General features: G+C 39.2%; 1 protein-coding gene across 3 annotated transcripts in view; it reads left to right on the forward strand.

Annotated features, from left to right (window-relative positions):
* Positions 1 to 23266, forward strand: part of LOC131525586 (oxysterol-binding protein-related protein 6-like) — a 100026-nt gene that overhangs the window by 36774 nt on the left and 39986 nt on the right. For all 3 annotated transcript variants that reach the window (XM_058753405.1, XM_058753407.1, XM_058753408.1), the window contains 3 exons: positions 6895 to 7032; positions 7120 to 7183; positions 15335 to 15413. In XM_058753405.1, the coding sequence (XP_058609388.1) occupies positions 6895 to 7032; positions 7120 to 7183; positions 15335 to 15413 (281 nt within the window). The remainder of the gene's footprint in view (positions 1 to 6894; positions 7033 to 7119; positions 7184 to 15334; positions 15414 to 23266) is intronic.

Consider the following 23266-nt stretch of genomic DNA (forward strand, 5'->3'; position numbering starts at 1 on the left):
ACAGAGCTCTGTGTCCAAGCACATTAATAGAGAGGCGAAGGGAAGGAAAAGATGTGGTAGAAAAAGTGTACAAGCAATAGGGATAACCGCACCCTGGAGTGGTTTTTGTTTCACAATCCTTTCAAAAATGTGGGGGAGATTCACAAAGAGTGGACTGCAGTTGGAGTCAATGCTTCAAGAACCACTACGCACAGATGTATGCAAGACATGGGTTTCAGCTGTCGCATTCCTTGTCAACCCACTCTTGAACAACGGACAGCGTCAGAAGCGTCTCGCCTGGGCTAAAGACAAAAAGGACTGGACTGCTGCTGAGTGGTCCAAAGTTATGTTCTCTGATGGAAGTAAATTTTGCATTTCCTTTGGAAATCAGGGTCCCAGAGTCTGGAGGAAGAGAGGAGAGGCACACAATCCACGTTGCTTGAGGTCCAGTGTAAAGTTTCCAGTCAGTGATGGTTTGGGGTGCCATGTCATCTGCTGGTGTTGGTCCACTGTGTTTTTTTTTTAGGTCCAAGGTCAACGCAGCCGTATACCAGGAAGTTTTAGAGCACTTCATGCTTCCTGCTGCTGACCAACTTTATGGAGATGCAGATTTCATTTTCCAACAGGACTTGGCACCTGCACACAGTGCCAAAGCAACCAGTATCTGGTTTAAGGACCATGGTATCCCTGTTCTTAATTGGCCAGCAAACTCGCCTGACCTTAACCCCATAGAGAATCTATGGGGTATTGTGAAGAGGAAGATGCGATTATGCCAGACCCAACAATGCAGAAGAGCTATCAGAGCAACCTGGGCTCTCATAACACCTGAGCAGTGCCACAGACTGATCGACTCCATGCCACGCCGCATTGCTGCAGTAATTTATCTTGGATTGCCTGAGGGAGTTCCTGGAAGGCAGCGTACTAACGCAGATGGCCACGAGTTTCCCTGTCACTCCCACATCCCATTTCCTTGTGTTTATCATCAGACGTTTGAGGGAAGGATGCTTCATATATCCGTATCCTCTACAGCTGCACCATAAAGCCTCGCTCTATAGCTTTCTGAAATGGATCAAGGCCACGTGTTACACCCAGCAGAAGTGTCAGGAACTTCTGTACTAGAGGAAACTGGATTCTAGGGCGATCACACTCCTTCCAGGATTTATGACAAAGTCATGGCCGTGTTCCTGTAGCGCAGAGACCCCGCCAAAATCGACACGTAATCAAATAACACATCTCCTGAGTTTTCATTGTTCATCACCAGTGGTGGACTCGAGTACTTGAGTAAAAGTACTGCTTTTCAGTTTTACTTCAGTAAAAGTATTTGATTTTTAATGTATACAAGTATTAAAAGTTAAAAGTACTGATCGAAGAATGTTTATTTTGTCATTTTAACTTATATAGTTTTATAATTAATCATTTTATATTATATAATTTATTCAATCCTACTGTTCAAAAAAACGGGGAGGGGGCTTATATTGATATTAAAATATCAATTTAGTTTATACTAAAGCAAGCAAGTGAGAAAAATATAGTATTTAAAAATGAGGAAAAACAAAATGCATGTTGATAAACTATATACTGTAAAAACAGACGTCATATAGGGCAAAATGTGTAAAATAAAATTTTTAAAGCGCTTTGCATACATACTAGAAACTCATTTGAAACTACTATGGCAGCGAGGAAGGTGCATTAATTTGCGTTATGCCATTTCGTTTTTTACCTTAAAACTACACCGGGTGGTACACAAATGTGGATTTGAGCATTTCATACAGTGGGCTTAAACGGCAGATTTAGTTCACAAAAAACTGACAATCGTGACCTAAATATGATTTTCATTTACAATAATAAATCCTAAAGTTCAGCATTAGTAACTTACATTTCACATCATCAGTTGCGCGGACGCTGAAGTTCTGAGACTCGCTTTCAGACTTGTGAATTGAATTGTTAACTGGAGTAGAGGGCTGCATTGGGATTGGGACTGTTGTGTTGCTTTTTTTATAGAAATAAAAATCATTTAGTTCAGTTAGGAAATGTAAGCTACAATTATAAACTGAAAGCATCTGCTCTGAGCTGCAGGAGTTAAATTTGACTGAGAATAAAGAGAGATGACTGTCAAGACCCTTGTGGAGGATTTGCTGCTGAACCGATCCTGAGCTCATTTACTTATCTTGTAAAATGTGTTCCCTTACAGAGTACGCGTGATTGCGAATTGTTGACTCAAGAACAGCCGCAATCCGAATGAATTCATAAATGAATCTTTCAGTGCGGTTTGCGAACCTATTTAATAGGTTCATTGAAAAGTATGAATCTCACGCCACTATCGTGTCTCGTAGCGGGTGACAATTTTTCTAGTTTAAAATAACGAGAATGACATGTTTTTAAGAAATGGAGTAAAAGGTATATTATGCTTTGGAATGTAGTGAAGTAAAATCAAGCATTTCTCAAAACAAAAATTATCCGGTAAAGTACAGATACTTGAAAAATATGCTTAAAGGTGCTGTATGTGAAAAGGGGCTTTCCTGTAGCTCAAATAGTAGAGCATGGCGCTAGCAACGCCAAGATCATGGGTTTGATTCCCAGGGAAAGCAAGAGCTGATAAAATGTAAAAACTGTAACTTGAATGCAATGTAAGTCGCTTTGGATAAAGCGTCTGCTAAATGCATAAATGTAATTTAGGCAAAAGGAGCCCCAACTAAGTATTGAGTGCTGTACATGCTCATACTTTTCATGTTCATACTTTTCAGTTGGCCAAGATTTCTAAAAATCCTTTCTTTGTATTGGTCTTAAGTAATATTCTAATTTTCTGAGATACTGAATTTGGGATTTTCCTTAGTTGTCAGTTATAATCATCAAAATTAAAAGAAATAAACATTTGAAATATATCAGTCTGTGTGTAATGAATGAATATAATATACAATATATAATATATAATATAAAAGTTTCACTTTTTGAATGGAATTAGTGAAATCAACTTTTTGATGATATTCTAATTATATGACCAGTACCTGTATTTCATCCAAGGGCTTTTTTTTTTTTTTTTTTTTTTTTTTTTACACCTTTTTATAGAGGCCATTTTCCCACTATTCTCATTAACTTTCATTTCAAATTCTTACATTTGATCTGTAAATTCAATTATAATAATATGATTATCTATACATTATCAAATTAAATCATTTACACTGAAAAATACAACTAGCCTACATTAAATTATGAGATTCTTTAAAAAAAAAAAAATGAATATACAAACAAGAAATGGTGGAAATTATACTTTTCAATGAAATTAAAACGGCAGTAGGTGCCAGTATGAGCGTTTAATGAGTGAGTCATTGAGCTTAAATTTTGGTACGTTTACCCCATAAATATAATATAATATAATTATATTATATATTTGCATTCAAGTCATGTCGGATGGATTGTATTTACGAGTTGAATGCATGTGAATGCCACCACAAAGTCATTATTACGAGTGGGAAACTCAATTTTCTTTAAGCCCCGAGTTTCTTAGTTGGGGCGTGTCAGTAATAAAAAAAAAAACGTGTCTGATGCAATGGACGCAGCCAAAGAATATAGACATGCAACGTCTTTGATGATAAATTTGTTGAAATTAATAAGTATTTTTTTGGAATGTACAATAAAACTATGTAAGTTACATATAAAAAATATTATATTATTGTTTAATTACCATAAAGTGAATCATTATATATTCAACATCACTTTCATAAGTTGAATAAAACCAGAAAAAAGCAAAAACACGATGCACATTCTTTTTCATCATTTTGTAGATGTAGTTAAAAAAAAAGTTATTTTATGAAGAAAAATTAAATCGCCATCTTGTTCGGACCAAAGTGACTTGAACACACCTGACGTTGTAATTATGACTTCAATTTGTAAGTATGAATGTCCCAAGAGGACTTGAACGCAGCATTAGTGCATAAGTTAAATACAGATGCTGTCTCTTAAAAATGCACTGACCTAATACTGACACGCATCCGGTTTCTCTCTCAGCTGTTTAGGTTCACTTAAGACATAAACGACTGTGTTCTCTGTAATATTAATTTTATACACCGTTACCCACTTATAGTGGTGGAAGTTTACATTGACAGGCTTGGAAACGCTTCTCATTGCAAAGCTAAAATACTGGTGAAATATGTAATACAATCTCCAGAAATTTTGGAAATTTAAGCAAATGTAAAAATGAATGAATACAGTGGAGATGTTGCGTTGCCAAATGTATCTAAGTGTTATAATACAACTTATCTGATCTGTTACTGCTCGTGGATGGCATTTGTAATGTCAAAATAATGGCCACTGGATATAAAAAGAGAGAAGAGAAAAAAAAAAAAAGACTTCGCTAATGAATAATTTTGAAAGTCTGGATAACATTTTAAACCTGGAAAACGTGCAGTGTAATGCCATTTGAGTTTCATGTTTATTAATGACTACATTTACATGGACATCAGTAATCTAATTATTTACTTTATTCTGAATTAGACAATATTATGATTAAGGTGTTTACATGAGTTACTTTTAGAATAATCCTTTCATGTCCCCGTTTTACATGTTACAGTACATGGATCGATTAATGGCATGCGTCATTACGTCACCACGCAACGCTATCCGACGTCCCCTCCAGAATTTCACCTGTAAACATAGTTCGTCTTCGTGATGATGCCATATACAGTTTTGGGTGTTTCATTTTTAATTTTATGAACGCTTCAAGTGCAGTTAATTTTGTACGTGCATACAGACGACGGCGGTGTTGAAGCTCTTTTATTTTTTATTCTTTTAAACGGTTGACCGCTGCCGTGTGTTTTGTCCTGTCGCAAACTGCGGCGAAAAGTCCTACAAGACGGTAATAGTTTGATTTAAGGTGTTTACATGTCTGTACTGCACCTCAATAATGTGACTAAAATAGGAATACTCATGTCTTAATTCGATTTGTTTACTTCGATTATGACTTTAGCCGGATTAAGGTCATCAAAAATCTGTTTACATGGTAGACTCTTAATCAGAGTATGGTCTTAATCGTATTAAAATCGGAATATTGATGTTCATGTAAACGTAGTCACTGTTATGCCGAGTTCACACTGCACGATTTTAGCCCGATTTTTCACTCGCCGACAGGTTTTGATAAATCGCCGACAAATGCCCGAAATCGGAGGCAAATCGGAGCTCGTTCACGTGAGTGACAATTGCGCAGTGTGAATTATCAAAGACGCGATCTGAGGGAATCGCCGACACGTCGCCGATGCCTGTGAAATATTTGACATGCTAAATATCTGGAGCTGTCGGCGATTCACAATCCTGCTGTGTGCAATAATTTCTGACTGAAAACTACATCGGCGATGACCTTGAGACAAAGATGGGCAGAGGGAAGTTCCGTGAGGAGTTATAGACCATATCAGTATTTTAATATGTACAATTATATCATACAGAAACAAGCACGCTTGACCAGCCGCAACATCAGCATAACAGTTACTGCAAAATTATTATTTACCACTCTTTGCAGAACACAATCCCTGTTCCCTGCATCTCCCTCCTGCATAATCTGTTTTTCTTTTTGTAGCTGGAAATCAGCCCACAGACAATTTGCGGGATATATGGGGTCTGACGCACACAGGTTCTAGTGTTATTTCCTTATCACTTCTCGCGTGTGTTTTGTTGTGAAACGTAGTTTGCGGATCAGACAGAGTTGTCAGCGATTCTTCCTGTTGTGAAATCGTGCAATGTGAAAGCCCCTGTCGCCGATCCATCGTGCAATGTGAACACAGCAGCGACTGAATGCTACCCCAGATAGTCACGCAGTGTGAAAACAACAGCGATCCGAGTTTGAAAATCGTGCAGTGTGAACTCGGAAATCCCCTGCAATACATGAACTAATGCCAAGCTTTGTCAGCTGAACTTAAAATTTGTTTAAGACCTCTGAGATTAAGGCAGTAATCCAGATTTAGATTCAGTAATTCAGATGTGCCAGTATGTTGTTCAATTATTGATGTCAGTTAATGACAATATGACACGGGTAGGTCATAGAGAGCCACTGTCCTGCAGAGTTTTGCGCCAACCCTGAATTAAAAAAAAATAACTTCCTGTAGCATTAGTAATCCTGAAGATATTGATTAGCTTGTTTTTCAGGTGTTTGATTAGGTTTGGAGCTAAACTCTGCAGGACAGTGGCTCACAAGGACCGAACTTGCCTACCCTTGCTATGTCATGTTCAGGTGAACAATTTGTGTGTGTGTGTGTATGTAATTTTACATAGATTTAATTATTAGCTTTTCATCAACTCTTAACCCCCCCTGCAGTTCCTTTCTGAACCCCAGTTTGGGAAACCCTGATGTAATGTCATGCATTAATGTTGGTTTTAATGATGACTTGCATGTAAAAACAGACCCTTGCCACCACCTACTGGCATAACAACTGCACTGACTGGTGCTGATAGCTACTGCTGAAATATTATGTAGTCGGTGGCATAAAATGATTGTAAAAAGACAATAATATTGTTAATCATGATTATTTCTGAGGCTATATATATATATATATAGCTGTGACAGGCTTATGCAGAGCGATTGGCCTGCAAAGCACCTGTAAAGTACAGCTGCTATGCATCATAAGTTGCATGTGTGTAAAAGAACAATGACAGGTTTCACTTTAACACCCCATCCATCTGACTTGTATAACTAAATTCTAATTAAATTGCAGCAACAAAAACTACAATGGTTTTAGATTTTTTTTCATGAAAATGTATATTGTATTTGTTCATTTATTATTATTATTATTATTATCTTTTTTTTTTTTGTATTTTAACTTTTGTCTTTGTTTTAGTTTATGAAGAGGACCTTCAATTAGTGGACTTGACTGCATGTGCAGCATTTGCCTGAGGTATTATTTTTAATTTGCCTTTCCCCCTCTCTTTCAGGTTTATGTGGCTGTGTTCTCCATTTCAGGCTATGCCTGGGCTAGCTGGCGTAATCGTTACAAACCCTTTAACCCTGTTCTAGGGGAAACATATGAGAATGTGCGGGAGGACCGTGGTTTCCATTATATTGCAGAGCAGGTATGAGCACTTAATGTATAGGACATACAATATGAAGGACTGTAATTGCATTTTGACACTTTATTTTTTTTCTTCCCCTCTTTCTAGGTCAGTCATCACCCACCTCTGTCTGCCTGCCATGCAGAGTCTGATAACTTCAGCTTTTGGCAAGGTAACGGTTCAAAATTGTATGAATTCTTCATGTGGGATGTTACATTTAATTCAATCATCTTTCGGATGAGACGTTAAACCAAGGTCCTGACTCTCTGTGGTCATTAAAAATCCCATGACACTTATCATAAAGAGTAGGGGTGTAACCCCGGTGTCCTGGCCAAATTTCCGCCTCTGGCCCCTGTCTATCATGGCCTCCTAATAATCCCCATCCACTTGATTGGCTCTATCTCTCTCTCCTCTCCACCTGTAGCTGGTGTGTGGTGAGTGCACTGGCGCCGTTGTCCTGTGGCTGTCGTCGCATCATCCAAGTGGATGCTGCACACTGGTGGTGGTTGAGAAGAGACCCCCCCCCCCCAGCAATACACAAAGCACTATATAAATACATTCATTCATTCAAAAAACAGATACCCAACAAGCAGTTATTATGAAACATCTTTTAATGCCAAGCAGTGATGTATCCTATGGCTTTTGGTGTATTTTGGGTCTTTTGAACATCAGACACACTCTTCCAGCCTAGCTAAAGCTGACCAGACCTCAGCCTTCACCCTAGCAGCAATTGTCGAGGAAAAAAACCCTCTTGATAGCCACTTCAAGGCTCTCTCTGCAGCATCTGTGCTGTTCCAGATGGCTCTCCATTTATGTTCCTGTGATGTCAAGTACAGAGTAGGTCCTGCAGAGCTAGGCCTGTCGTGTTAATCAGTATACCGATTTATCGCACAGTATATGGATGTGACCGCGTTAGGGACGCACCGATACCACTTTTTCCAGTACTTGCCCGATACCGAGTACCGATATTTTCATTGTAATTTTTTTACAATTTGTTTTAAATATTGGGTGCAGAAACCAAAAGAGTATGTATAATGTTAGTTGGTTAAATTTAATTTTATCAAAATATTCAAACCAAAATTTATTCGGACACCTTCAGCATTTCTCACATTATAGTTTCACTATAGTTCAGAAAATGGTAATAAAATATGACGAACTGAAAGTTAAACTGTCAGAACAAATTCAGCTTGATAATTTCAGATAACTTTGATAGAAAGGTATGTAATGGATTACAATTAACCAATAATTATTCAGACAGCTGTTAGTATGACAATATTTACAAAACTATCAATACTTTGTCGGGCCACCCTTAGCCTTAATGACAGCCTGTAGGCTCCTGGGCATGCTGTCAACCAGGTTCATGCAAACCTGAACTTAACTTTAATTTTTTAATTTTTTCCCCCAGACTCTGTCTGAATAATTTTTGGTCCCACATTTTTATAAATTGGTAGTCCACTGTATGAAGAATATTTTGGGTATAACATCAGTTTACTTTATTTTGCTATCCTCACTTACATAAATTAACTATAGTGTCCTGTACCCACTAGAAGGGAAAAAAAAAAATTCTGACGTACGATAACCTTAGATAAAAATATCACGGTATTGAGATTACAGCTCTAAAATGTTTTTTAAATGTCTGGGTAAAAACGTTTTTTTTCCACTGAACACAATGTTTTATTTTTAAGAAACATATAGAACATTTTGGAACAGTAAACATGTCAGTCTAAATAATTAAAATACATAATTAAATTCTTGTTTAATTCAATTAAGTGCAGTCACCTTAAGTGAGCCTAAACCTGCAGCTCAACAATAATCAGAACATTTAAATTCTTCTCTGTAAAAAAAATAAAAATAAATAATCCTTCTAAATGAAAAGAAAAAAAGAAAAATGCAGTCATTAAACCTGCAGCTCAACAAGGTTTTTGGAGATATGCTCACTTTCTACTAGTGCTGTCAATCGATTAAAACATTTAATCTCGTTAATCACAGTCATGGACTGTGATTAATCGTGATTAATCACAAATTTAAAATATTAGGATTTACCTGTAAATGTGCTGAAATAAAGAAATGCATGACAAACTAATTTAAGGAAACAGAACCTTTCACACTTCCGCCAGGTATGAGACATAATCCTTATTCTCTTATCATTATTCTTTTGTTTTTATTCAGCCATTATCAGTCTTTATACTGGCAATAAAACGTTTACCAAGCCACATCGCTTCAATCCTAGTATACATTTACCCAACTATTATCAAAAGTATTTCTAAATAAATACAACAAAACATTTTCTTGTGACCTTACATGAAGTATTATGACAAAATGCATTAAGAAGAATTGGACCTGTTCTGCAGGTGCATTAGAGCTAATATTAGCATCAAGACAATTTATGAGATTAATAGTGCACTTTTACTCAGAACTCACTTCAAACCACCATCGAGTGTTTGTAATAACTTCCTTTTACGATCACATGTGGAATTTGTTAGTTTACTGTTGTTAAAATATGCCATTTATAGACTTTTATATCGCTGCACAAATTAGCATTTCAGATGGACACATTCCCCCTCAAGAAAATCGCATGCAAATATCCTATCGTAATCGTGTTTATCTTATATAATCTATAGTGGCTGTTGTCATGTTTATTTCTGCTGTGTAAAGGCCTTAAAATGTGCTCTGCTGAAACTCAGGTTGTTTGTGATGTTACAACCGCCTCTCCGTTCTTAAGTGGCCAGGGTTACATTCCAAGCATAATACACATTAGTAAAAGGATCTATTTTTTTTATTTTTTTTTATTTGTTTATATACACCTTGGGCGGCCGTGGTACATAAAAGTAGTATAAAAGTAGCCCAAGAAAACGCAACCCACGGCTCTGTAATTTTTCCCATGACAGTATTTTCCAAATAGCCCACTTGATGTCGCTACCCTGGCAACACTGGTAACACTGGTTTGCTGTACTCTCATCACACAATGATAGATAACCTTCCGCGCTGCGATGGCAACAGAGTTCACTGCACACTTTAATTCAAAAGACACAGACCTGCTGTACATAGCAAAATTTAATAATTAAACATAACAGATCCCTATAATGCCCCCGGGGTGCTTTTAATGTGTATCAATATATGAACGGATAGATTTCCTGACCTGCAGTATCCTGATATGTACAACTACCTCATCAACTTTCCCTCCTAACGTTACTCCGGAGACTCTTTAAAAGCCTACAAAAGCCTGGAGGGGTACAAATGGATGCAATCAAATTTTTTGATGAATATTCAGGAGTCTGCCGGCTAAAACCATAGACTGTAAAAATGTCGTCACTGGAAGGTTAAGTCAACTGTGGTGTTAGCTAACGTAATCAACCCTAGCTTTTCTTGTAGGTAGCCAGCATAACTATGTCACTGTGAGTACAGTATACATCATAAATGTCATAAAATCTTACCAGTTTAATCCCAGATGTACTGGACACATGAATTAAGCCCAATATACGGGACGTCTCTGCTAATACAGGGCGGTTGGCAACAGTTCGGTAAAGTTGGCAAGATATTCACAGATTCAACTTTTCCGGATCAATAACTCGCAAGCAAAACGTTTTTACGACACAAATGACGCCTCTTTACATTCATAGTGATGTAGTAAACAAGCTACAAGTGTTTTCCTCAAAACAAGCTTTCCTCCACTCTGTACAAAATACAGTCACAGTGCTCTCTTGTTGGTTATACTACAACACTTAATTTGAAAATAATTGCTTTTACAATTTTTTTTTTTTATTCTTTTTTTTATTTTTATTTTATTATGAAAAAGTCAAACTTCATTGTAATTGGACGAATTAGTTAACTTCACTGTAACACGCTGTACTTTCACCAAATTCACGTTAGACATCACTGCTCTCCTGGTGGTTATACTCAGTGTTGGGCAGTAACTAGTTTCTAGTAATTTAGTTACTGTAATATTACTTTTTGCAGTAACTAATTACTAATAAGATTTCAGTAATATTACAGTTACTTTCCGTAAAACAGCTTAGTTACTTTTGATGCCTCATCCCCGCTGATTTAAAATCTAACAATCAAATAACTCCTAGATTTATTTTCATGACTCGCACGCGCATGTGATGTGCAGCAGGTAAGCTTGGAATATGGAAAAGCTTACATTCAGCAGATAGAAATATTGCATTATATTGATTTTGTCAGGAAAAAAAGATCTGTTGTGTAAGTTGTGGCTTTACTTTACTCTGGCATTACATCTCTCTGATCAGCATGTGGTACATTATATTAATATAATTTAAAAATATTGTTGGACAATTAAACAGTTTCTTACAAAATACATAATTTAATTGCATATGGGGAACGGAAAAATTACTTCAAGCTACACATGACAATTAATGAGATGAATACAACACTTGAATGTCACAATCAGTCACTGTTGAGTGTTTGTAATAACTTCTGACTGCGATCCAATGTGGAATTTGGTCAAATGATGAGGCAGAAATATGTTGTTAGTAACCTTCTAGAAGAATTTTATCTGGAAGTTACACAGTTACAACTTCTGTGGGGCGTGAAGGAAAAGTAATGTAACTAGTAGTGTAACTAATTACTGTTGCCAGAAAGTAATAAGTAAAGTAACAATATTACTTTTGAAAGGAGTAACTAGTAATGAGTAATATATTACATTCTTTGAGTAACTAGCCCAACACTGGTTATACTGCAACACTTTATTTGAAAATAATTGCTTTTGCACATTTTTAATGATTTTTTTTAATGCAAAATGGCTAAATAACTTCACTGTAACACTGTACTTTCACCAAATTCAGTTCACACATCACTATAAAAAAACAAATGATCCAAAAGCAGTTATTTTCAAAATTTGTGTTATAGTATAATCAGCAGGGGAGCAGTGACGTGTGAACTGAATTTGGTGAAAGTACAGTGTTACAGTAAAGTTGTTATGTGAAGTTATATTCACTAAAATGTAGCAGATTATGCTGCAGATTATGTTGCTCTCTGTGTCTGAGGTGGGACTCAGGCAGCTCCTCCACACACACAGTTTTGGTTCCGCTGTCGCCTCTGGCTTGCTCAGTTGGAGACACTTAATTTCTAGTGATTTTATCGTCAATTTGATTTCACAGATACCATTAAACTAAACTGAGCTAAACAATGACATCTCTGAATTCAATAATGAAATGCCATTAAAGGTGACTTGACAGAGCAGACAAACTGTAAAAAAATAATTTAAGTTGGCTCAACTTTATATTTTAAGGCAACCAACTTCAGCAGTATCTGTTTGTGTTATCAATGTGCACAAGGAATCAGTACCTTGCTCTCCTATGATCGCCAAACCCTTCTTGATATTGTCCGCTGTCACTGAACTGTGTGCTCAATCCGGGTGGAGAGCAGTTTTTCAACGCCTGGTATTCTTCGCCACTTCCTGAGGCCGCCTGCCGCGTTGGCTGCACATTCTATTGGAAAAGACCCCACAGAAAGCGTGGAAAACGGGCTGGCTTTTTGTTAAGGATTAGAAGATCCTTGCACGCTTCAGGGTAATGCAACCTGCATGGAGTCAACGGAAAAAAAAATCTTTCTTCATCGCTGTATGGTCCGGTACACACAATCTTCTGTCGCTGGAAAATGCGAAACAGTCAAATGGATTTGTGGAAGATCATGCTCTTGTTGCCAGATTGCCAATGGTAAATTGATCTCTTCATAACACAACTTTTATTTTAAATACTAAACGCCTTGCTCTGGATTTTGGTAAATCTACCATTTTAATTTTACTTTATCTTAGTTATGTGTTTGATTCAGTTGATCACGCTACTCTGCTTAATCTTCTAGGGCATAGGTCACTAACAGGCGGACCGCGGTCCGGATCCGGACCCAGAAGCCGTCCCATCTGGACCCGGACCTACATATCTAGCTTCTATTTCAACTGGCGCAGCTTTTATAGTCTTTACGGTAGCGGACTCTGGTCCGAGTCCGTGAAGGCTTGTGACATAATGAAATAAATACCAAACACTAATTTCTAGTACATCAAATTTATATCTAGCAGATCAAGGTCAGCTCTAGAGCCGTTTGGGTGCGGTCGTGCGTGCAGTGACGAGAGCAGAGAGCTGCCTGCTGCGTGCAGACAGATGAAACTTTCAGTGGGTGAAAAGCAATGGCATTTTCAAAAATTAGGAAAGTTGACGGGTCCTTAAAAATCTTAAATGTTACAAGAAAGTCTTAATTATGATTTCAGGAGGTGTTAAATGTGGGGACTGAAAGACAAGAATTGCGCTATTCTTTGAATAAATGAGCGCTGCACGTTTCAAAGTCATCTGCTTCGCTGCTTTGTGGAGTCTGTCTGTTGGGCTTTGTGTACTGCCATTCCCAAAGCGCCACCTGCTGGAAGAGAATGATTTTCCATTTTCAATCAGCCCGTACAGTCTGCTGTTGTCAAAGGCCAATGTGAAAATCAATCCACGTTTTTAAGCAAACACGCAGAGTTGTAAATGTGAACTGGTGGATCAACAAGAAGATGTGTTATAAAATGTAAACAATTAAGGCAGTAAAATATATTTATATGTTATTTAATTAATATAATACTTGATTGTTTTTGTGAAAACCTGCATCTGAACAGTAAATCGTGCTTTTTACAGTCATTTAATTTTTTTTTTTTTTTTTTTTTTTTTTTGTGCAGGTCTTAAAAAAAAAAAAGGTCTTTAAAAGTCTTGAATTTAAGCTTAAATATCCTGCAGATACCCTGGCCTGGCAAAAACCATCAATTGTTTTTTATATATAATTGTTCGGACCTCGGCTGGTGGGGAGGGTTCATTACTGGACCTCGAGCCGTTTTAGTTGAAGACCCCTGTTCTAGGGGATGAAGTTGGCATCAGGGGCATGGCATTAGATTCTCTTCATATCTTTCTGATAGATTAGTAAAGGTGATGATTTGGAAATTCATCTTCTCCTTTTGCACCACTCTCACATGGTGTACCTCAGGGGTCCCTTTTTGGTCTTATTTTATTCTGTTTGTATATGCTCCCCTTGGGTTCTCTCATGAGGAAATATAATATTTTGTATCATTGCTATACTGACAATACTCGGATTTATATTCCCCTTAGTTCTGAGAACTCTTACTATGAACTCCTCAAATGTTTTACAGATTAAATGCTGGACAGCAAGAAACTCCAATCTCCAATTAAATGCAAGCAAAACTGAGATTGTTGTTTCTGGGCCTTCTGTTGCTGTCTCTGATATTTCTAGTAATCTAGATTTCTCTTTTGCTAAAACATAGGTGTAACTATTGACACAGGTTTGAATTTCGAAAAACAGATAAGTGCAGTGGCGAAGAGCAGCTTTTTCCAGTTAAGGCAAACAGCCAAATAAAAACATGCTCTCATTTAAGTATTTGGAGATTATCCATGCATTCATTTCTTCCAGACTAGACTATTGCAATGCCCTCTATATGGGTCTCAATCAATCTTTGTTGTATCGCTTACAGTTACAGTTGCAGCTTACATCTTGCATGCTAGCTAGTGTTTTGCATTCTCCAGGTACCATGTGTGGTTTATTAGCATGTGCCCACTGAGACCACCCCTCTTACAAAATCTGTGAAGAGAGGAGCCACAAACTGGGCTGAGTGTCTAATCAAATGAGGAGGAATCTGCTGTGCCACGGGGTGTGTTCAGAGTTTTGCCCGCCCTGTCAAGAAAGCCTCAAAGTGGATTAGAGTCTGGACCTTACAGTCAAGCCAGCCCAATGTTTTCTGTCATGTTCAATCATAGTAAGTTGTTTCCAGATCTCCATCATATAGGGTGGAGTCATATGGGGCACTTACCACCATAACGTCTCATAAGGCTTCCTTTTTTAAGAATTCAGTTCAAGAATTCATGGGTATTGCATGGCTTTTGGTCATTGGTCCTGTCTACAACTGTACATGAGTTCTCAGTTTAAAGAGACTGTCACAGGCTAGCGCCATGTTCTGTCATGAATAATTAAGCAGAAATGACAACAGTATCTTACGGCCACGCAGTCTCAGATATAATTGAGATGCTGACACATCATCAATGTACAGTACTAGTGTTTTGCAACGTCACATCCTCAACTTTTTTTTTTTTAACTCAATGTAAAAATAATTATACGGTACGTTCAACATTACATGACACTTCACAGTACAGTGTCACTCTAACATTGACAAGGAATGTTTTTGAGATGCTGCAGATGAGCCATTTCTTTAAAATAACGATACTACTACCAGATGAAATCACACACCTCAAATTTTTTTTATACATTAATATATGCATTTTATTTTCTGTTTGTTTGTTCAGTCACTCATTCAGTCATTCTACATTTTCAGACCAGAGATGGAAGAATAAGTTCTGGGGGAAGTCAGTGGAAATCGTTTCAACCGGAATGGTTAATGTCACTCTGCCAAAGTGAGTATGTGGTTCCACTGAGCTCTCTACACAGTTAAGAATCAAATCATTTTATTTAACTTAACTTAAAATAGTCAGTTATTAAGAGATGTTAAAAGTGTCTTTGGATATTCACTTTCATTCAATTTTGAGTTTTATATCCAGATGTAGCCATTTAAAAGGCACAGTGAAGGGAAAGGGTTACACAGTAGCACACAGGACCACCAGGAATTAGTGTTGTCAAAAGTACCAACGTAAAAGTATTTGTCAAAAGTAAGAAGCAATGATCATTGAAGCCAATCACAGTTGTATCTCTTGAGCGCATGAACACAATGACCAATCAACGATGTTTAAGAATCGCTGTTGATCTTAAATGCGAAATAATTGCAATGCTCTGGCAAACCGCTGTAGAGTTGGTGTCGCTATACACTGTGTGCAGAATTATTAGGCAAGTTGATATTCTGGTCATTTTTTTTGCCAAGAACATTTTACCAATTCCAAACCACATCAATCTCAATAACAATTGATTTTGTATTTAATCATTTCGAAGTTATATATAATTGTCCATGAAGGCTGAAAGTCAAAAACTCCTTATTTCAGAGGTGTGCTGAATTATTAGGCAGGTTTTCTTTTACAGATAAAATGAGCCAAAAAAAAGAGATTGAACTCAGACTAAAAGTAAAAAAAAAAAAAAAATTAAATGCCCATGAGAAGGATGCAATAATAGAATTAGTAAAGTTAAGGCATGACCATTGGACAGCAAAATGCTCATTGGGTCAGCAGGGTCAGAAAAAACAGGTGGAGAAGAAAAGACATGTTAACTGCATAAGAATTAAGGTGAATAATTAGGTGAGAAACCATCAGGAACCATTTAGTCTCCAGCGCCACCATTTTCCAGAACTGCAACCTTCCTGGAGTCTCCAGAAGTGCAATGCGTCAGGTTCTCAGAGACCTTGCTTGGGTAAAAAATGCTAAAAAATAACCCTCACTTAATAAGAATAACATGCTAAAATGTTGTGAAATACATGAAGACTGATTTTGTATAGGCTTTATGGACGGATAAGTTGAGAGTGACTCTTGAAGGACCAGCATCACGTCCTCTTGTACCACTGTTTGAAGAATGTGTCTTCCAGAATCTGGCAGTAAGTTTTAGGAGCTCATTTTAGTCAATCTCTGCAAGACAGACTTTTTAGGATAGGAGATGGAATCACATTGCACTTCTGGAGACTCCAGGAAGGTTGCAGTTCTGGAAAATGGTGGCACTGGAGACTAAATGGTTCCTGATGGTTTCTCACCTAATTCTTCACCTTAATTCTTATGCAGTTAACGTGTCTTTTCTTCTCCACCTGTTTTTTATGACCCTGCTGACCCAATGAGCATTTTGCTGCCCAATGGTGATGCCTTAACTTTACTAATTCTATTATTGCATCCTTCTCATGGGCATTTAACTTTTTTTTTTTTTTTTTTTACTTTTAGTCTGAGTTCAATCTCTTTTTTTTTTGGCTCATTTTATCTGTAAAAGAAAACCTGCCTAATAATTCAGCACACCTGAAATAAGGAGTTGTTGACTTTCAGCCTTCATGGACGATTATATATAACTTAGAAATGATTAAATACAAAATCAATAGTAGTTATTAAGATTGATGTGGTTTGGAATTGGTAAAATGTTCTTGGCAAAAAAAATGACCAGAATATCAACTTGCCTAATAATTCTGCACATAGTGTAGAATTAGTAATGGTGAATGTTGTTTACAGGTTTCATAGAAAGAGAATGATGTGTGCCAAAGGAGTCGCTGTAGAAATCGAATACTTCATGGTTGCTGACAAAATAACTCAACATGAGAGCCAATGCAAACGCAATGACATGCTTTAAATAATCATGTTTTAAAGAGTGGCTTGATTTAAGTGTTGGAAACAGCGGCTGATGGGCACAGAACGGTAATAAAACGGTAACAAAAACAAGACCTCTACAGTTACACACAGTCTGGGGGAAGAAACTGTTCTTGTGCCTGGCTGTCCTAGTAAATAGGGCTCTGTAGCATCGGCCAGATGGCAAAAGTTCAAAAAGGGGTTGACTTGGATGTGAGGGATCCAGAGTGATTTTCTGAGCCCTTTTCCTCACTCTGGATGTATACAGTTCTTGAAGAGTGGGTAGAGGGGCACCAATAATCCGTTCAGCAGTCCGAACCGTTCTCTGTGGTCTTCTGATCCCTGATTTTGTAGTTGAGCCAAACCAGACAGTTTTTGAAGTGCACAGGACAGACTCCATGACGGCTGAGTAGAACTGTCTCAGCAGCTCCTGTGGCAGGTTAAACTTCCTCAGCTGGTGAAGGAAGTACAACCTTTTGTTGGGCTTTTTATACAATGGAGTTGATGTGAGTGTCCCAATTCAGGTCCTGAGAGATGATGGATCCCAAGAACTTGAATATCTCCACTGCAGTCACAGTGCTGTTCATGATGGTGAGTGGGGAGAGTGCAGGGGGGTTTCTCCTGAAGTCAACGATCATCTCCACAGGTTTAAGCATGTTGAGCTCCAGGTTGTTTAGACTGCACCAGACAGCCAGCTCTTTAACCTTCTGTCTGTAGCAACCCTCTTCAATGAGAGTAAATTTTCTGCTATGCGACTAAAAAATGTCTTTAATTAGCCAATGGCTAGTAAATGTTCAGATTTTACTTGCCTGTGATTTGAGTTAGATGCAAAGAATAAATTTAGCTCAGATATAATTTCAAAGCCCGCTCAGTCCGCATTAAACACCGTCACTTACCTGAGAGTGCCCTCTGTCGTTTTCTCACACGCACACTCAACAGGAGAGAAAGAGAGAGGATGCACATGCTGTGTAAAGAGAATTGACGCATTAGATCGTGTTCTTCCTTTACTGTGGATGTAAATAGATGCAAAAAAGTGAATTCCAATCGGCTCAGAAAACGCTTGATTTTTTTTTTTTTCAAGTGCAAAGAAGAGTAAAGAGTCCAGTTCTGTGCAGATTTTAGACGGTGAATGCACCTGCGAACCCCAGCCAAGCACGTCAAATGTAACAAAAGCATGCATTCTGAATCAAAAAGTGTATTGGAAAAGCGAAAGATCCAGACTCAGTGGCTGTCAGATTTTGTTTGGCTTTTGTACGATGAGGAGGAACATGTGGTGATTATGGAAGTACTGCAGTAGAAAACTGAGCTTAGCCGGTAAAACCGACTTTGTATCAGGGTCGCGCAGTTTCAAATGTGAAAATCTCACAGCGCACTCAAACAGCAAACGACATGCATCTTGTCGTGATTAGTGTAATGGCTTCAAGCAAAGACCCTGAGGACTCTGCGATCGCAAAAGGGTTTCAAACTCCAAATAAAAAGAATGACAAGCGCAACGAGATGTGAGCTTTCTATAAAAATGAATACAGCGTATAACGCAAAGGAGGAATTGAGTTTCACTCCGATGAAGCCACTAATTATGCTGCAGGAAAAAAAATGGCCTGGATATTTCCCCAACGTATGGCAATGTCTGCTGCGTTGAACTCATTTCAAAAACCTTGGGAGAAACCAGGCTCAGTCGGGGGGCCAGTTCTCCTCTGACCAGACGAATCAGCAGTTCAGTTCCAACTGCAGCAAAGTCAGATTTTGTAAAGGACTCCTTTTGTAAAGGTTCCCGTGGTCTTGTCCCGATGGCTGTCTAAGTGACGAGGTCCTCACTGGGGATCTGTCTCTGGGGTTCATCTAGGTGTCTTGATCTCTGCTTACGTTCAGGGCTGAAGAGGTCATCTCTAGATGCTGATCCACCATCTGATTTGGATACGTACTGAATCGGGTGGCAATAGTGATCACGGAATAAGAAGGAAACAGACTAATATTAGCGTAGGTGCCATTCTTCTTACGATGTAACAAGTACATCGGGTGTTATGGGAAGTGTTCCCGGTTCTGGTTGATCTAATTAATGCAGCCTAACAATCCTTTAACGGATTTGAGTATTAGAAGCGTATTACTGTATTATGTGTAAGCCATGTTAAAGAGATGGGTCTGTCACTTAGATTTAAACTGACAGAGTGTGTCTGCCTCTCGAACGGTGTTAGGTAGATTGTTCCAGAGTTTTGGCGCTAAATAGGAAAAGGTTCTGCCGCCCGCAGTTGATTTTTGATTATTCTAGGTATTATCAAATGGCCAGAGTTTTGAGAATGCAGTGGACATGGAGGACTGTAATGCGATAAGAGCTTGCTCAAGTACTGATGAGCTAAACCATTCAGGGCTTTGAGTAATTAACAAGATTTTAAAATGTATACGATGTCAGGCATTTACATGATCGGTTGCCAGTAAATAATCTCGTCTCTGTCACAGAGATGTCACATGCTCATGCTGATGGTGTGACTGGCTGCATTCAATCGTCAATAAAATAAATAAAATATGGATTAGATGACTGGAACCAAAAGCTTGTTGGATTTTGTGCTGATGGTGCAAATGTGAACATGGGCCAAAAAGCTGGTGGTGTTGCAAAACTGAGAGTGGACAATCCAAAACTGATAGACATTCACTGTATGGCGCACGGGCTGGAGCTGGCACTTCTTGGGGTTTTAAAAGAGGTGAGCTTAGTGAGTCGTGTAAATGACACCTTGCACTTGATTTGGAAAACCTACCATTTTAGCCCAAAGAGCCACAGAGAACTTAAGACAGTTTGTGAAGAACTTGAATCTAGGTTCTACAAACCAAAGCCAGTGAAAGGAACACGCTGGGTGCCTCGTTTAGACTGGGCACTGAAGGTCTTCCTGAGAGGAAAAGATGATCTTGTGAGCCAAGCTGGGCAGTATGCAGCTGTTGCCATTCATATTGAGAATTTGGCCCAAACCAGTCACAGTGCTGACATTGCTGGTAGAGCAAAAAAGGTTTTCAGTACTCTGAAGGATCTGCAGTTTGTTGCATTTTGTTATTTCCTGGCTGATGTGCTGAAGGAGATAGCAACATTACGTCAGACTCTACAGAAGGCAGACCTCATCCTGCCAAGTGCTTTTGCTGCAGTTGAGAGCGGTTTGACCACTCTTGACTACATGAAAGTTTCCAGCAAACCATCTGGGAGAGGGTTGGTTTTCATCACCCAGTGTCTGGAAAAGCAAACTCCTGGTGCTCATACCACAACTTTTCAGGGCATTGACTTGAGAGGGGAAAGAGAGAGCCTGATGGACAATCTGAGACAACAGATGAAGCATGCATGTTCAGCCTGTGAGAAACACCTTCATGCTAAATTGGATAACCTGCTTGGAGTTAAGGATCAAAATGCACAAGCCGTGATGTCAGCATTTGCAATAATCAACCATGACAAGTGGCCTGATGACAGAAAACACCGTGAACTATTGTATGGCAACAAGGAGCTGAAGGTCCTCACTGAATGGTTCCGAGAGAAGCTTGTTCAATCTGGATGTCAAGTTGAAGAAATCCCTGGGGAATGGAGACACTTGAAAAGGCGAGTGTCTAATGATCTTCATGGCAAGTTCTACCTGAACCTATACCAGATGCTGATGCTGAAGCAGCCCTACAGAGATGAGATGCAAAACATTCATCTTGTTCAGATTCTTCTTGTTCTGCCAATCAGCTCTGCCAACAGTGCTGCCGAAAGAGCCTTCAGTGCCCAAAAGAGAATAAAATCAGATGTCCGCAGCGGTCTCACATCCTCACGCCTTTCAGACCTGATACTCGTTTCAACAGAAGGCCCAGAGCTTCAGCAGTATGATCCATCATCAGCTGTGGAGAGGTGGCTGAAGACAAGTGGCAAGAGAGAGCCATTTTTCTAAGAAATGGTAGATTCAATCCACATGCGGAGTAGGAGTAGGAGTGTAAAATAATGTACTAGCCAATGGTGACTCGAGCTTCATTGTGTCCGTAGAGGGTTGTGTAGGCAGACACGTCACTGTCCTAGATGAGGCCAATGAGTGTGGTGTCGTCTGCAAACTTCAACGACTGCACCTCTAAAGACCCCTCTGTCAAGCTCCTGGTGTACAGGGAGAAGAGCAGTGGGGAAAGAACACATCCCTGAGGGGCACCAGTATTGGTGGAGCGGCTGTTTCACATGAATTTCCCCAGTCTCACTAGTTGCTGCCTATCTGTCAGAAAGCTGGTGATCCACTGACAGATAAAGCTAGGGACGGAAAGCTGAGTTAGTTTGGTCTGGAGGAGTGTAGGGATAATGTTGAAGGCCGAACTAAAGGATAACACAAACAGGATACTCGCATAAGTCTCTGATTTGTCCAGGTGTTGCACGATGTAATGCAGTCTCATGTTTACTGCATCATCCACGGATCTGTTTGCTCTGTAAGCAAACTGCAGGGGGTCCAGTAAGGGTCCAGTGATGTCCTTCAGATAAGCCAGTTTTTCAAATTATTTCATGATGACAGATGTTAGAGCCACAGGTCTGTAGTCAATAAGTCCTGTTATCTTGGGTTTCTTTGGAACCGGGATGATGGTGGAGCCTTTGAAGCAGGAATGGACTTCACACAACTCCAGAGATCCATTGAAGATCTGTGTGTAGATGGGGGCCAGCTGGTCAGCACGGGTTTTCAGACAGGCTGGTGTCACACCGTCTGGGCCTGGTGCCTGCCTTTTTGTTCTTTCTGAAGACCTAGTGCACATCATCTTCACTGATCTGAAGTACAGGAGTGGGGGAGAGGGGGGTTGCTGGAGGTGTTAACGGTTGTGTAAAGAGATGGTCAGGACTGTTGTGGGTGGTTTCAAATCTACAATAAAACTCATTCAGGTCTTCAGCAAGTTGTTGATTCACCTCAATGCTGGGGAATGGTGTCCTGTACTTGGTGATGGCTTTCAGGCCTTTCCACACTGAAGCGGAGGCATTGGAAGTGAACTGATCTTCCAGCTTTTTAGCGTTGGTCCTTTTAGCCACTCTAGTCTCCTTATTCAGTGTGTTCCTGGCCTGATTGTACAAGACTCTGTCCCCATTTCTGTAGGTGTCCTCTTTGGCCTGACGAAGGTGTCTGAGTTTTGCTGTAAACCATGGCTTATCACTGTTGAATGTTACATAAGTCCTGGTGGGAATGCATATATCCTCGCAGTAAATTATATATGAAGTTACAGTCTCTGTGAGCTCGTCCATATTGGTGGCAGCAGCTTCAAAAACACTCCAATCAGTAAGGTCGAGACAGAGCGGGTTTTACAAGCCTGTCTCGTTGGTTCATTTCTTTACAGTCTTTACCACAGGTTTAGCAGATTTAAGTCTTTGCCTGTAGGTTGGTATAAGATTAACCAGGCAGTGATCAGAGAGCCCCAAAGCTGCCTGTGGAACAGAGTGATATGCATTCTTTATTGTGGTGTAACAATGGTCAATCACTATTATTTGTATAGCGCTTTTAACAATGCAAATTGTCAAAGCAGCTTTACATCAGCTTGATATAAGCTGGGTGGCTTTATATCAGCTTTAATAAATAATAATAATTCCTTACATTTATATAGCGCTTTTCTAGGCACTCAAAGCGCTTTACATTGTTGGGGGGGTTCTCCTCATCCACCACCAGTGTGCAGCATCCACCTGGATGATGCGACGGCAGCCATAGTGCGCCAGAACGCCCACCACACACCAGTTTACTGGTGGAGAGGAGACAGAGTGATGAAGCCAATCAGCAGATTTGGGGATTGTTAGGAGGCCATGATGGTCAGAGGCCAATGGGCGAATTTGGCCAGGATGCCGAGGTCACACCTCTACTCTTTTCGAAAGACATCCTGGGATTTTTAATGACCACAGAGAGTCAGGACCTCGGTTTAACGTCTCATCCGAAGGATGGTGCTTTTTACAGTATAGTGTCCCCATCACTATACTGGGGCACTAGGACCCACACAGACCACAGGGTGAGCACCCCCTGCTGGCCTCACTAGCATCTCTTTCAGCAGCA

Source organism: Onychostoma macrolepis, chromosome 19, assembly GCF_012432095.1.
Source record: "Onychostoma macrolepis isolate SWU-2019 chromosome 19, ASM1243209v1, whole genome shotgun sequence".
Classification (NCBI taxonomy): Eukaryota; Metazoa; Chordata; class Actinopteri; order Cypriniformes; family Cyprinidae; genus Onychostoma; species Onychostoma macrolepis.